This window comes from Monopterus albus, unplaced genomic scaffold (assembly GCF_001952655.1).
Source record: "Monopterus albus unplaced genomic scaffold, M_albus_1.0 scaffold10.1, whole genome shotgun sequence".
Classification (NCBI taxonomy): Eukaryota; Metazoa; Chordata; class Actinopteri; order Synbranchiformes; family Synbranchidae; genus Monopterus; species Monopterus albus.
Genome location: NW_018127890.1, coordinates 260,416 through 273,165, shown reverse-complemented (window position 1 = coordinate 273,165; position 12,750 = coordinate 260,416). Strand labels below are relative to the sequence as shown.

The 12,750-nt window shown below is 40.8% G+C and overlaps 1 protein-coding gene across 1 annotated transcript in view; it reads left to right on the top strand.

Annotated features, from left to right (window-relative positions):
- The window catches only part of rufy2 (RUN and FYVE domain containing 2), a 15,254-nt gene extending 2,706 nt beyond the window's left edge, over window positions 1-12,548 (top strand). Inside the window, exons 3-20 of the mRNA XM_020589838.1 lie at window positions 8-104; window positions 230-347; window positions 1,395-1,496; window positions 1,588-1,711; window positions 2,631-2,695; window positions 2,799-2,864; window positions 2,988-3,057; window positions 3,287-3,388; window positions 3,486-3,602; window positions 3,690-3,782; window positions 4,478-4,552; window positions 4,628-4,725; window positions 9,300-9,419; window positions 9,697-9,826; window positions 9,906-10,000; window positions 11,372-11,420; window positions 11,548-11,628; window positions 12,197-12,548. Coding sequence (XP_020445494.1) covers window positions 8-104; window positions 230-347; window positions 1,395-1,496; window positions 1,588-1,711; window positions 2,631-2,695; window positions 2,799-2,864; window positions 2,988-3,057; window positions 3,287-3,388; window positions 3,486-3,602; window positions 3,690-3,782; window positions 4,478-4,552; window positions 4,628-4,725; window positions 9,300-9,419; window positions 9,697-9,826; window positions 9,906-10,000; window positions 11,372-11,420; window positions 11,548-11,628; window positions 12,197-12,340 — 1,746 coding nt within the window. The 3' untranslated portion in view covers window positions 12,341-12,548. The remainder of the gene's footprint in view (window positions 1-7; window positions 105-229; window positions 348-1,394; window positions 1,497-1,587; window positions 1,712-2,630; window positions 2,696-2,798; window positions 2,865-2,987; window positions 3,058-3,286; window positions 3,389-3,485; window positions 3,603-3,689; window positions 3,783-4,477; window positions 4,553-4,627; window positions 4,726-9,299; window positions 9,420-9,696; window positions 9,827-9,905; window positions 10,001-11,371; window positions 11,421-11,547; window positions 11,629-12,196) is intronic.
- The last annotated feature ends 202 nt before the right edge of the window (window positions 12,549-12,750 follow it).

Sequence of the window (12,750 nt, the reverse complement as noted above, 5' to 3'; positions counted from 1 at the left end):
GATCCAGTCAGCTCTGAGCTTCGGACGCACACTGGACTCAGACTACCCGCCTCTGCAGCAGTTCTTTGTCGTCATGGAGCATTGTCTCAAACATGGCCTCAGAGGTAAGAGGGTGAGGGGCTGCCTTAAGTGGTGTGTGCGCTTTGCCAGTGCAACCCACTGATATATTAGGATTGTTGGTTGCCTCCCTCAAGGTGTGTGTCCCACTGAGATTTGTGTCTTTCTCCAGTGAAGAAGTCCTTTCTGGGCTTTAACAAGTCTCTGTGGGGTCCCCTGGAGTTGGTGGAGAAACTGTGTCCTGAAGCAGCAGAGATTTCTGCCTCTGTGCGAGACCTACCTGGACTTAAGTAAGAAGAACATTTGCTTGCACACACTTGAGCCACAATTACTACACACACTCACATGCACAAGTAACACAAAAAGGTAACCTGAGCCAGATCAGGGAAGTACCTGAGTGTGACTTACTCTCACTTCACCTTTCCTCTTCCTGCTGCTTCCCTTCTGTAGTAATTTTCTATGTAACATCATACACATCAAAAACTCTGTTATGCCCTACATCAATATTTATGCACAGTCCTATAGTGCCTGTTAAACTGGCTTCTACTAGCTCTCATTTATGCACATGATTTCCCTGCCACATTTAACTTTGTTATCAGTAACTTCAAAGCAGAGCATTCAGGCAAGGAATGAAGTGAGTAGTATTCAGGTTTCAACTGATCATACAAAATGGGGAACAGCTATTAGATGGTGTACACTGTCTGTTTCCGTTAGTGGTGCTGAGTCAGACCAACAGACATGTAGCAGAGCCGTGCTTCTGCAAATGTGGACTCAAAGATACAGGACAATGAAAATTGTGCCTGTACTTGCTGCTTTTCTCTGGAATGATGTTGGTATCCATAATGTTTTTATGAAAACCTCTCACAGACAAACATAGACTCAAAACCTTGCAGTGAATAAACAGGAGAATTACTGCAGATCAAAGAAATAAGGCAAACAATCAGACTGTTGTAATCATCTCCAGTTCCTGCCACAAGCCTAGGAGCCTCAGAAAATATGGACAGATTATGATAGAACAGGTCCCTGGGTACAGACATGTAAAAGGCCCCCTTCCCCTGCTATAGAAGCAAGGCCCCCTTGTGGTAATTCTGTCTATTTGGCTTCTCATTGTAGATGCTTTGGTCATTTTGCATCTGTTCATGGTGATTTTTTTCATTTCTTTGTGATTGTTTAGCATCTCAATATCTTGTTTTGTTCATTTTGTGTCTCTTTCTGAGGTATTTTGCAGGGAAGGACAAGTGGCCCCTTGGGCCCTTGGCCCCGAGCCTGGTAGGCCCATTTAGTGATCCATCCATGCTTAAAAATATAGTCCTATCACTGCTGTGTGTGTTTTCCAGGACTCCTTTAGGCAGAGCCAGGGCATGGTTGCGTCTGGCTCTTATGCAGAAACGGCTGGCAGACTATCTGCGACTACTCATCACCAGAAAAGACCTGCTCAGGTACACACACACACACACACAGGTTCATTTGGTTTGTTATAGTTTAACAACATTTGGTTGCAACAACAGTGCATGATCTTGTGTATCACAGTGATTTCTATGAGAATTCTGCCCTGATGCTGGAGGAGGAGGGAGCAGTGATCGTGGGCCTGCTGGTGGGCTTGAACGTCATCGATGCCAACCTGTGTGTCAAAGGCGAGGACCTGGACTCTCAGGTATCCACTGCTCTGCAACGGTATCAGCTAAAAAAATACATTTACCCAAGACATTAAAATGTTGCCTTTAGCTGGACATGTTTATCTGATGTGGTGGTGTTTACAGCTGGTGTTCATTCTGTTCTCACAAGATTGGATCTAATTTTCTGTTTGCACCACAATAGGTAGAGTACATTTATGTCTTACATCAACAAAACAAACATACTTCCTGTTCACTGGAATGTCACTGTTTATCTACTGTGGCTCTGGTTTTGTCATTTGTCACATTATCTTGGCAGTGGACAGGTGGAGAACAGACGCTGTGGTGTCATGTTGCTATTCCAAGGATGGTGACTTTGTCCTGAGTGCAAACACATTTTATCACTAATGCAAACACCCTGAACAAACACTGTACTTGGTGTTTGTTCAGATACAATCATTTACACCTTTAACCAATATTAGCACTGTACTTGGTGTTTGTTCAGATACAGTCATTTACACATTTAACCAATAATAATCAGGGATTTTCATTTTAAGGTAGATAAATAATACCTTGTAGTCACTGTTTCTGTCGTGATCTATGACTTTATACTGTAACGCCACGGAGGACTGTGGAGAATTCTCCATATGCGTGTGGCAATTTGAAAATGTACTCCTCTAATCTAATGCAGACATTAACACAAAAAAGTGGGCAATTATATAGTAATAGTTTAACATTGCCTTCATGCATGAAATTGGGTTCTGTTAGATTCCTATGAGTTTAAGTAGAGATGATTTTAATCATCCTTAACTTTTAAGTTTGTTTCATGGGTTGCCACTACTTGTCCTGATGAACGCATCAATATTATTAATAATAGTAATACCTTTAGGTACATGCTGCTTCCTGCAGTGACTGATATCAGCAGGTTTGTACAGTTTTTTTTATTTTTATTTTGCTAAGGTCGGGGTGATCGACTTCTCCATGTACCTGAAGAACGACATTGACGATTACAGGAGTGAGGAGAGGTATGATCTGCCACCGTCTCTCTACTCTGTTTTATACAGTTGGTTCATTAACTCTCTCACAAAATGTGATGCAGAGCTGTTTTGTCTGCTTCCATGGCAACAGGAATAGCCAGATAGCATCCATCTTGGACCAGAAGAACTACGTAGAAGAACTGAACCGACAGCTCAAGTAAGACTTTTGGTTTTGTTTATGGAAAGGAAACGCACCTGTGTGCAGGGGTTTCCCCCAGAATTCCCAGAGGTGACAGTGGGAGAACTTTCAGGAAGTTAAATTTTGCATCCGTGTGTCCAGCTCTACTGTTCATGGTCTTCAGGGCAGAGTCGACTCCCTGGAAAAGTCCAACTCTAAGCTCATAGAGGAGGTGAGGTTCACTCTCCCACTGTTTGTACATTAGATTGAAGATGGAAGTCAGCACTGTAACTTTGAGTTGTTCAGTTTAAAATATGTATAATCAGTATCCAGTATAAAATATGTGCTTCACTACTAAACACAAGAAATCTTACATTTTTTAGTTATGTTAAACTTGTCAGAAATGCATGATAATATAACCTGATTACTGACATGATTCATTCTTTGTTATACATGTGCAGTTAGCCATAGCCAAGAACAACATCATCAAACTGCAGGAAGAAAACCAGCAGCTGAGGAGTGAAAACAACCTGATTTTGCTGAAGGCACAGCAACATTTGGAGGTACACAGTGGCACATGCTCTGTTAGCTGCAGCTACGACTGAAGCCAAACCATCAACTGACAAAATGTGTTGTTCTTGTTGATGTTGTTTACTGTAGGTAACTCAAGGCGATGTGTCAGTGGAGAGAGATACATATAAACAGTCTCGTCATGGTTTGGATGAGATGTACAATGAGGCTCGGAGGCAGCTGAAGGAGGAGTGTCAGCTCAGACAGGTCACACTCGCTGCTTGCATGTGAAAATGTATGTGCTTTACATGATGACTGTAATAACAGATTATATACATGTGCTTTATCTTTTAGGATGTGGAAAATGAGTTGGTAGTCCAGGTGTCTATGAAACAGGAAATGGAGCTGGCCATGAAACTTCTGGAAAAAGATATTCATGAAAAACAGGTATGTACATATTCTCCTTGTCTATCTTGTCTTCTTTTTGACCTCTGATTTATAAAAAAAACAACCTGGAACGGTTGGTCGGTGTTGACCTTCCAGCAACAAGCGGTAGTATTTTGCAGAGATGAGTTCACCCCACGTCCTGTATAAATGGGATGAGGTGGAATGGGGGGATGGAGGTCTGCATGAGTGAGAGCTATAGAGTGAATGAGAGAGAGCAGCGTCAGTGAGAACAAAGTGAATAAGAGAACTAAAACTTTGATTGTTTCTAAAGCAGGAACACAGCCACACCTGTGCACAACCTTGTGAGAGGGATTTTGAATGCATGCAGCCAAAACACACGCTTCTGTTTGTCTGTTCTGCTGTGTGCACGTTGAGTGAGTGTAGCTCTGCCCTCAGACACACACACAGACCTGAAACTGGATGCACGTAGTATGCTACTGTAATTCCCGATTTCTATTTCTAAATATACCAAACTAAATCAGGTAACAGCCCGTTTAATTTTCAAATTGGCCGCAAAGTACACTGACCTTCGGACGTCGTGATAAGCATCACGCCTCTACTACCGGGATTCCGTCAGCTGTGTAAAATGAACACAGCAGCGGCAGTTTGCTGCAACCACAGCCAGTTTTCCCATCTATTTTTATATATAGACTATTGCCAGAACATAACTTAAGCTTTTTGCTTTTTGTAAACAGGACACACTGATTGGACTGAGACAGCAACTGGATGAGGTCAAAGCCATCAATGTAGAAATGTACCAGAAGATGCAGGTACAGACACAAACAGACCATTTATAAGATGCAGAAGTATTGTAATCATTACTTAACACTACTCTCATTTCTCAGTCATCCGATGAGGAAATGAAGAAGAAGAATGATGTGATCAGTCGTCTGGAGGAGAAGACCAATCAGATCACTGCCACCATGAAACAGCTGGAGCAAAGGTGAGATACGCTGCCTGCAAAGGTGTAGCACACACTTGCCAAAGAGAAAAATCACTTTGTCCCATGTATCCCCCCAGTACATCCAGCTGTGTAAATCAGCTGCTCTTCTATTAAAGTCTTTGAAAAGCAGTCTTTAATTAGGTTTTCATCCAGTGTCCCTTTAGCAAAGCAAGTTGGACCTGGAGACCCTTTTAATTGTGTTAACCGGAGCACTGTAACAAAAAACAAAGACTTCTCTCATGACCATGTTTTATAAAAACTACCTGTTTTTAGTTAATTACATATTTATTAAGAGTATATTGTAGCTATGCAGAAGGCAGCTGCGGGGGAGACATGGGGAAAATGATTTGAATTGTCTTCTTTATTACTGGTCAGGGTTTTCCCTAGGAAACAGGTGAGGAGGTGGAAACCCCAGTCTCTTCTCTGGCTTCTTTCTCTGCTCCAATCACAAAATGTCTCACAGTATAAGACTTTAGTAGCATCATCAGGGTTTTTACCTCACATTGTAACATGGGATGTGCTTGTTGAGTCTGCCACCTGCTGAGGTGAGTCTCAACACTGTCCTTTGTGAGCTGTTTAGGTACTAGCTGGAAGCAAACATAGCTGCATCAAATTAATGGCCTGGGTTGTGTGAAAAAAAAACTATATTCATTGATCTTCAGGGAAAAGAGTAATGTATACTGAATGTATGTAGGCCATCACCTGAACTAAAACCAGGCTGATTACAAGATGAGATGCGTCAGGATTTGCAAAACAACTTCCTTGTGAAAACCCTCCAGTCCTTATTTTGTCATGCCTGAAAAGGACACTGCAGATGTTGTCATGCATGCTGAGTTCTCTGTCGGTGGTTACAGTTAGTGCTCCATGTTTGCATTCTTCATTTTGAGACTCGCTGGTTCATTGGTACCATCTGATCCCTCCTCACCCCACCGCCTCCCAGTCAACACTGTCCATTCCTCACCTCACTTGTTGGTTTAAATCTGTTCCATCCTATTTGTGATTGGTTGTGGGTGTTTTTTTTTTTGTTTTGTTTTGTTTTTGCTGCTCTAAATGATTTTGTAGGCTGGTGGGACATAGACCCCGGTTACACTTGTTAGTTTCAATGGGAGTTTTGTGGTGTTACTGCTCTAAAGTATATGAAGTTTAATTTGTTCTGATCACAGCCGCTGTTTAAAATCTAATTATTTACCAGCTAATTACAGATCCACCCCCCCCTTCCCCCCCCTGTTAATCATTTAACATGATGGTTACTTTAACAAAGTGGTGCTAGCTTCTGTCGCTGTAAAGGCTTTTCAGGTGTAAATTGACAGTATGCCGCTGTGTACACTTGACCTAAATAGTTCTCTGTCTTCATGTTCCTTGCTTCTCCTCCCCACCTCTAATCATTGCTCATGCTCTTAATGTGAAAGGAGATAGCTCCAGATTGCAGAAATCTGATCAGAGTGAATCTGGCAGCCTGAAATCAGATTTCTGTGTTTTTAATGCCTTTCATTTACACTTCCTGCTGTGCTTTGTGATATTCAGTGTAACCGGGGCCACTTAGAATACTGATGTATTGACATCCTTTCTTCCTTCCTTTCCACCTTCTTTCCTCCCTTGTTTTGTTCTCTTTTACACCATCCATCTGATCATGCCATCCATCCATTTTGCTCCCTTGAAACCTCCATGTTTTGTTTCTTTGTGCAGTGATAAGGATCTGCTAAGTCAGACCAGAACACTGGCTATGTCGTTTGTTAAGTGTGCCAGCACAGACACAGAGCACCAGTACAAACTGGTCAAGGACATCTCTTTCTGAGGACACACACATGCACATGCAGACACATGATTAATGATTACCTATGGCTGAATGAGTAAACGGACTTAACTTAAAGGAGCAGTCCTGTATTTTGCATATAATATTCAGATAGTTTGTTGACCTGAGAACAGCCACAGAATCAGGTGAAACTGAAACACATGACTTTGGTCCTTTTGTTACTGAAACAGCAGCAGCAGAATCTTGTGATTCAGACCACTACATCATGTTTCATGATGTTTAGTTAAACTACATCCAGACAACTTTATGCTACATGAAGATATGAGGCTGCGTTTAGCTGGCCACAAAACTGTCCAAAATTTATAATGAATCATACACTACTTTATACCTATTCACTCACATGCTACACGTTCCTCAGTTTATGTACAGTATCACTGACACCAAGATGTCTGGCCTCTGAAATGTCATTAAAGGGTCAGTTACTTTTCATATTGAGTTAGAATAAATGCATTTGGCTTGATTTAGGGACTGTATACAAATTATTGGGGTGAGGAGAGATGGGAGAATAATGTTTCATATAAAGTGAAGGGTCTTTTCAGCATTATCAATATTTTCTTTGGACTCGTTCTAAGAGAAATTTCCCATGTCCTCATCTGGACTATATTTAGTAGTAATTGATTGATTCAATTTAGACATTAATAACTAAAAGTGCACAAAGGATTTAAGATTCATTCATTCATTTTCTACGGCTTAGTCCCTGAACAGGGTCACGGGGGGGCCGGAGCCAATCCCGGCCGGCAAAGATGGTCCACTTAAATTTAAACCTCTATGTTAATGAGAATAATCACACTGCCACCACATCACACAGTAGAAGTGGAATTAGCAGCAGCTAAAATTATGGCAAACACAAAATATTCTGTTTTTTTATTTATTTGTTACTTAATGATATGTTTATTGACATTAATTGACTGTATCTTTCTGTAGAGCTTAATAAAGTGAAGGTGGGAGCTGCTAGGAAAGCGATAGAGGATGTGCTTTCTGCAGACGTAATGTTCAGTCACTAAAGACGGTCCCACTGCTCTGTCAGATCATTTAGACCAATAGAAACACACAGCGCTCCCTCTGTTCAGAACTCCTCTATCCCCTAATAAGAGGTATACAGTCCCATCGTGGCATCCATGTTGACTTTATAGAGATTTTAGATAACTGCTTCTGCACTTTGGTGTCTCTCATGGTCCAGACGGGGGTGTTTGGTTTTAGCAGCCGACATTGTTTAGATCAGAAGTAGGCGCAGTAACATGAAAACCTTTAACCAGCCTAGACAGACTGTTTTTACCGCTGCCTTCATGTCAGTCAGTGAAATTGGCAACAGATGTTCAGTCAGACAGATGTTTGCTGCCACTATGCTCTGAATGTCTTAGGCCTGTTCCTGACTGGCAGTGAACTCACTATTACTATAGTAACAGTAGTTTACTCAGTGGTGACCAGTACATTTAGATGAAATTATATAAACTTACTGCACTGTGGGATTGTGAGAAAGTAGTATACATACACCATGTGTGTTTACTATATAGAAACAGAAGCTGGAAGATACCATCTTAAAGGTGGAGTGAGGAAAGACAAAGTGAACTGGTATCTTCCAGCTTCTGACTGACTGAGCACACCTGATCCAAGTAATCAGTAGTGGGTGGGGCAAGGATAGTTGGAAAACAAGCAGAGCAGTGGCCCTCGAGAACTGGGACTGGCCACCCCTGATATAGAGCATAAGTGTCACACTATGAATTCAGACACTCGTATAATATGGCAGAGGGTAAATAGAGTGCACTGTACCTTTTAAAAAGGGAGTGATGTCTGACACACCTCTTTTCCATTGTGCTGAAGATTCACCTGAACTGAAAATTGTAACTTCGAGTTGCGTTTTGTAGATGCATCTCAGTGGGACCAGCAGCTTTAGCTCAATTGATGTGCTTTGTTTCTGCCAAACAGACAACTGAGCCCAGTGTAAAGAATTGTAGTTATACAGCTGTAAACCTCTGGAGCTTCTGTCAAGGGAATCTAAACATGTTGTTGTGTCTCGTCTTGTTATATTTATTGACTTTTGTGATATATCAGGAAGTAATCCTACCTAACTCCATATTCATAGTACTGTAACTCCTCTCAGTTTGTAGATGAATAAAAGCTCGGTGCAGCTGTTGAAAACTCACAACTACTGTCTTTTACCACCGTGACAAATAAAGTTAGTTGTTTTGAAAGTGTTGGGTGTAGTTTGAGTTTGTTTTTTTTATTTTGGCCACGTGGTCATGCTAATATGTAGATATTGGAACATTTATTAGCTGTGACTCAAAGATGGCTCAACAAGATTTAAAACTATTAAAATCCTCATATCCCAAATAAAGTTCCCTTCCTGTGGGTTTAAACACTTTTTCAAATCAAAAGGTTGTGAATGTGTTAAGTGTCACTGAAAATGACAGCATAGTGATGCTGCACTCCAGGATTAGCTATGCTTTTTTTTGTCTATTCAGTCACTTTAAGACTATTTCTCCTCATTTTATTGTGCATCTTTCTTTCGGACTCGTCGCTCCTTAGTATCTCTTAATTTTCTGTTTGAACCCCCACACATTTTGTTCTGGTGTTTAAATGGTGCAAATTACACCATCCTTCCTTCTTTATTAATTTACCCTAAGCCATCTCTCCTTCATCTTTCCACCCAGAAACCCTTACCTGTCATCCCCCTTAGTTCTTTTCTCCCTTCATTACCCCCACCCTCCCCCAGTTTTTCCTCTCCATGGTCCTGAGTTTGTCCCTGGTTATAATGGTGCAGATTACAGGAGGCAGAGAGGCACCGCATCTTGGCCGAGGAGGGAACCAGACGCTTCAAGTTGGACTTTGCTAACAAGGCCGACAGCCTGCAGCGGCAGATCGAACACAGAGAAAGGCAACTGTAAGAAAACCCCCTCTAAAGTCTGACTGACCGAGAGACGCATGCACAAAAATACATGAACATGTAATTTAGAGAAACTACAAGACAGTAGGTCAGAGAGAGAAACAGTTTATTTAAACCATAAACTCTGTGGCTGTCAGTGTTAATGCTGTTCTCCCTATACAGTTTAAAGCACTGTCTTAGCATGATCCCTTCCACAGTATCTCTCTGTCTCAGCTTCAGTCATATTTCTTCATTTTACTGGTGTTGCATGTAAATGTCTGCGGTCTTCCTGTAGCCATCAGCTGGAGACAGACCTGAAGATTGAGAGGGAGTGGCGGCAGACGTTACACAACGATCTGCACAGAGAGAGAGAGACAGTGGCTCAGCTCAGCACAGAGGCACTGCAGATCAGCGGACTTAAAAAGGTTTGAAGGGAGGAAGAGACAAATATACTGTGTATATGACACTGTGCTGTATCTGATGGGTGTTTTAATGTGTTTGCAGGAGTTCCATCGTCTCCAGGATGAAAACATTCAGCTGAGGAACATCTGCGAAGACCAGGAACAAGCTCTCGAGGAACTAGGCTCCAAACTCAGCGAGTATGTAAGCTTTGAAATGTTTCATAATCAAGCTGTTTTGACCATTTATAAAGATGGAGGATAAATTCAAATGTAATATCTAACTTAAGATTTGGAATTTTTGCAGTATTACAAATCAGTTTTGTGTGTGTTTATAAACCTTTAACTACATCTTACCTGGGGGGGTGTTCTTTGTACGTGGATTAACAGGTTAGCCAGATAATTTTGTTGACTATTACACATTATCCTGGATCTCTTGGTTCGTCCAAGGTCTTGCAGGACTTGTTGTCATGGCAACATGTCTTTAATCTCAGACAGTCAGTGCCTCATATTAAGGGCAGACAAAGAGGAGCTGCGATCTTAGCACTACACAGTCAGTTTGCATTGACCTGAGATTTCTCACTAGTTTTTTTTTTTTTTTAAGTGTTGTTTGTGAGGAAAATTTAATGAAGAGCACCATTTTTTTTCAAGCTATTTGAAAATTGTACCTGGCTCTGAAACTATTCCTATGAGTTTTCATAGCCTGCCTTCTTTCTGTATGCCTCTAAAGCTTATTATTAGTTTTCCACAATAGCTGTAGCCAAGTTACCAATTTAACAGAATTTACAGTAGGCCACAGTTGCATTTTATGCACATTTTACTGCTGTAAATTTAGACTGAAACTTACAAAAATGCAAGGAGTGAAGGGGTGAGAGTCCTTTCTGACACGACGGCATCTATGTGGAATTCATAACAGCTGAGTGCTTGACATATTTTAACAACTGCATGAACTGTAACGTGATAATGTGAACAGTAAGACAGTTTGAGAAGAAACCGGTCTATTTTGATCAAAAGGACATGTACAAGTGAATTGTTCAAATTGTAGACAACTGTAGTTAATCATTTGCTGAAATGTTTTACATAATTATTTGTAGGACAAGAGTTAGAAGTGCTGTAATGTTGCATAGAAAATACTATGTGGAGAATATCAAACTTGAGCCCGCTTTTATAATCCACACACAGATGAAGGTCGAAGAACCGAAATATCCGGATAACCTTAGTTCAGGATTGCTAATTTGATCTAAGATCTACTGTATTTAGCAATGTACGAAGATATCCTGATAGGAGTAAAGTTATTTTTATTAATATTTCAGTGAAAACAATATTTTATACTAAATTAAAAGTATTAAGATCATCGAGGACCAGACAAGGCTTTTGGGTCATTTAGAACAAATCAAATACAATTTACATTCCTGATAAGTAGAGTCTACAGTTCTTGAGAAGGCCAAACTTTATTACTGCTTTTAATGCTTCAAGTTGGAGAAAGAGAAACTAAAATAAAAAAAGTTGGCGACCTGTGGTGGCTAATTTTATCTGTTTAATTTACTGGCACTGTGATATTTTTGTCTTCAGATCCAAACTGAAGATTGAGGACATCAAAGAAGCCAACAAAGCTCTTCAGGTAAAGCAGCAGTCAGTTAAAGGGACAGGAACAGCAGGATAAGACGTTACTGAAAGAACTTCAGCATCTTGGTCTCTCATTAACAAAGCTGATTTGGGATCAGTGTAATGATGATGTGTTGTTTCAGGGGGGTCAGGTTTGGTTGAAGGATAAGGAAGCCAGCCACTGCAAGCTTTGTGAGAAGGAGTTTTCCATCTCAAGGCGCAAGGTCAGTTTTACAAATCTGTCTCTACATCAGAACTCCCAGAAACGGTCAAAAGTCAAGTTGAAAATCACCTGAGGGCTCATTTGTTGTTGATATAGTGCATCACATTTATTATAATTTTATTTAGTTTATTGTGAGGTTTGGTTTTTATGCATCAGTTTCCTTGATCTGAGACAGTTTTCTCCTGTGGGAGACAACAAAGGTAATGATTTTGAATACATCACTAAATCACAAGTTACCTTCCTCTCAATAAAACATATAATGCCAGATATGAAAAAAGAAAATTTATGGAGATTTGATATGGTATTGATCTCCAACTGAGCAGCTGGAGTGAAGTTTGATTCATGCAATCCTGTGCATATGTTTAATGTATGCAGCTGGAGTGAAGTTTGATTCATGCATTTCTGTAAATCATGTATGTAGGTGTGCATATGTTTAATGTACGTACAGATTTTATGTTTTTGTGAAGTTATTATTGTTCAAGCACCACTCCCCTAAATCAACAGACAGCTAATTTGCACATGTAGTCCCGACACAGACCAACAGTCTTACCTATTGTATCTGTCTCCAGCACCACTGTAGGAACTGTGGGGAGATTTTCTGTAACAGCTGCTCTGACAATGAGCTTCCTCTACCCGCCTCACCAAAACCAGTCCGAGTGTGTGACATCTGCCACGCCCTCCTCCTCCAACGATGCTCCTCCAATCCACCATGAAGGAGTCCTGCACTGCTGACAGGAATGCTTCAGTCGACCAGAGATCAGACTGGTAAATCCTCTAAGACCGATCTCCTCACTGATCTTAATACAGCGTTTGCTGCTAGGAAAGGACCAGTGCAGTATTGTTCAGACCCGTTTTTGTTTGACGTCACTACTTTGTTTGCACATGATTCGCTGTATTAAACGTTCAGTCAGTTCACTATAACACGGGCCCAATTTCTTACTTGACGACAAACAATTTGAGAATAGTAGAGTCCTATGTCTGCTTTCGCCTAGTACACAATTACAACACATTGTACTGGCAGGGACAGTTGCACTTAATAAGAATCAGTTATACAAATGAAACCATTTATTTGCAGTAAATAGTATCGGTTAGTACCAGTGACACTGATGCAGGGAGTACAAGT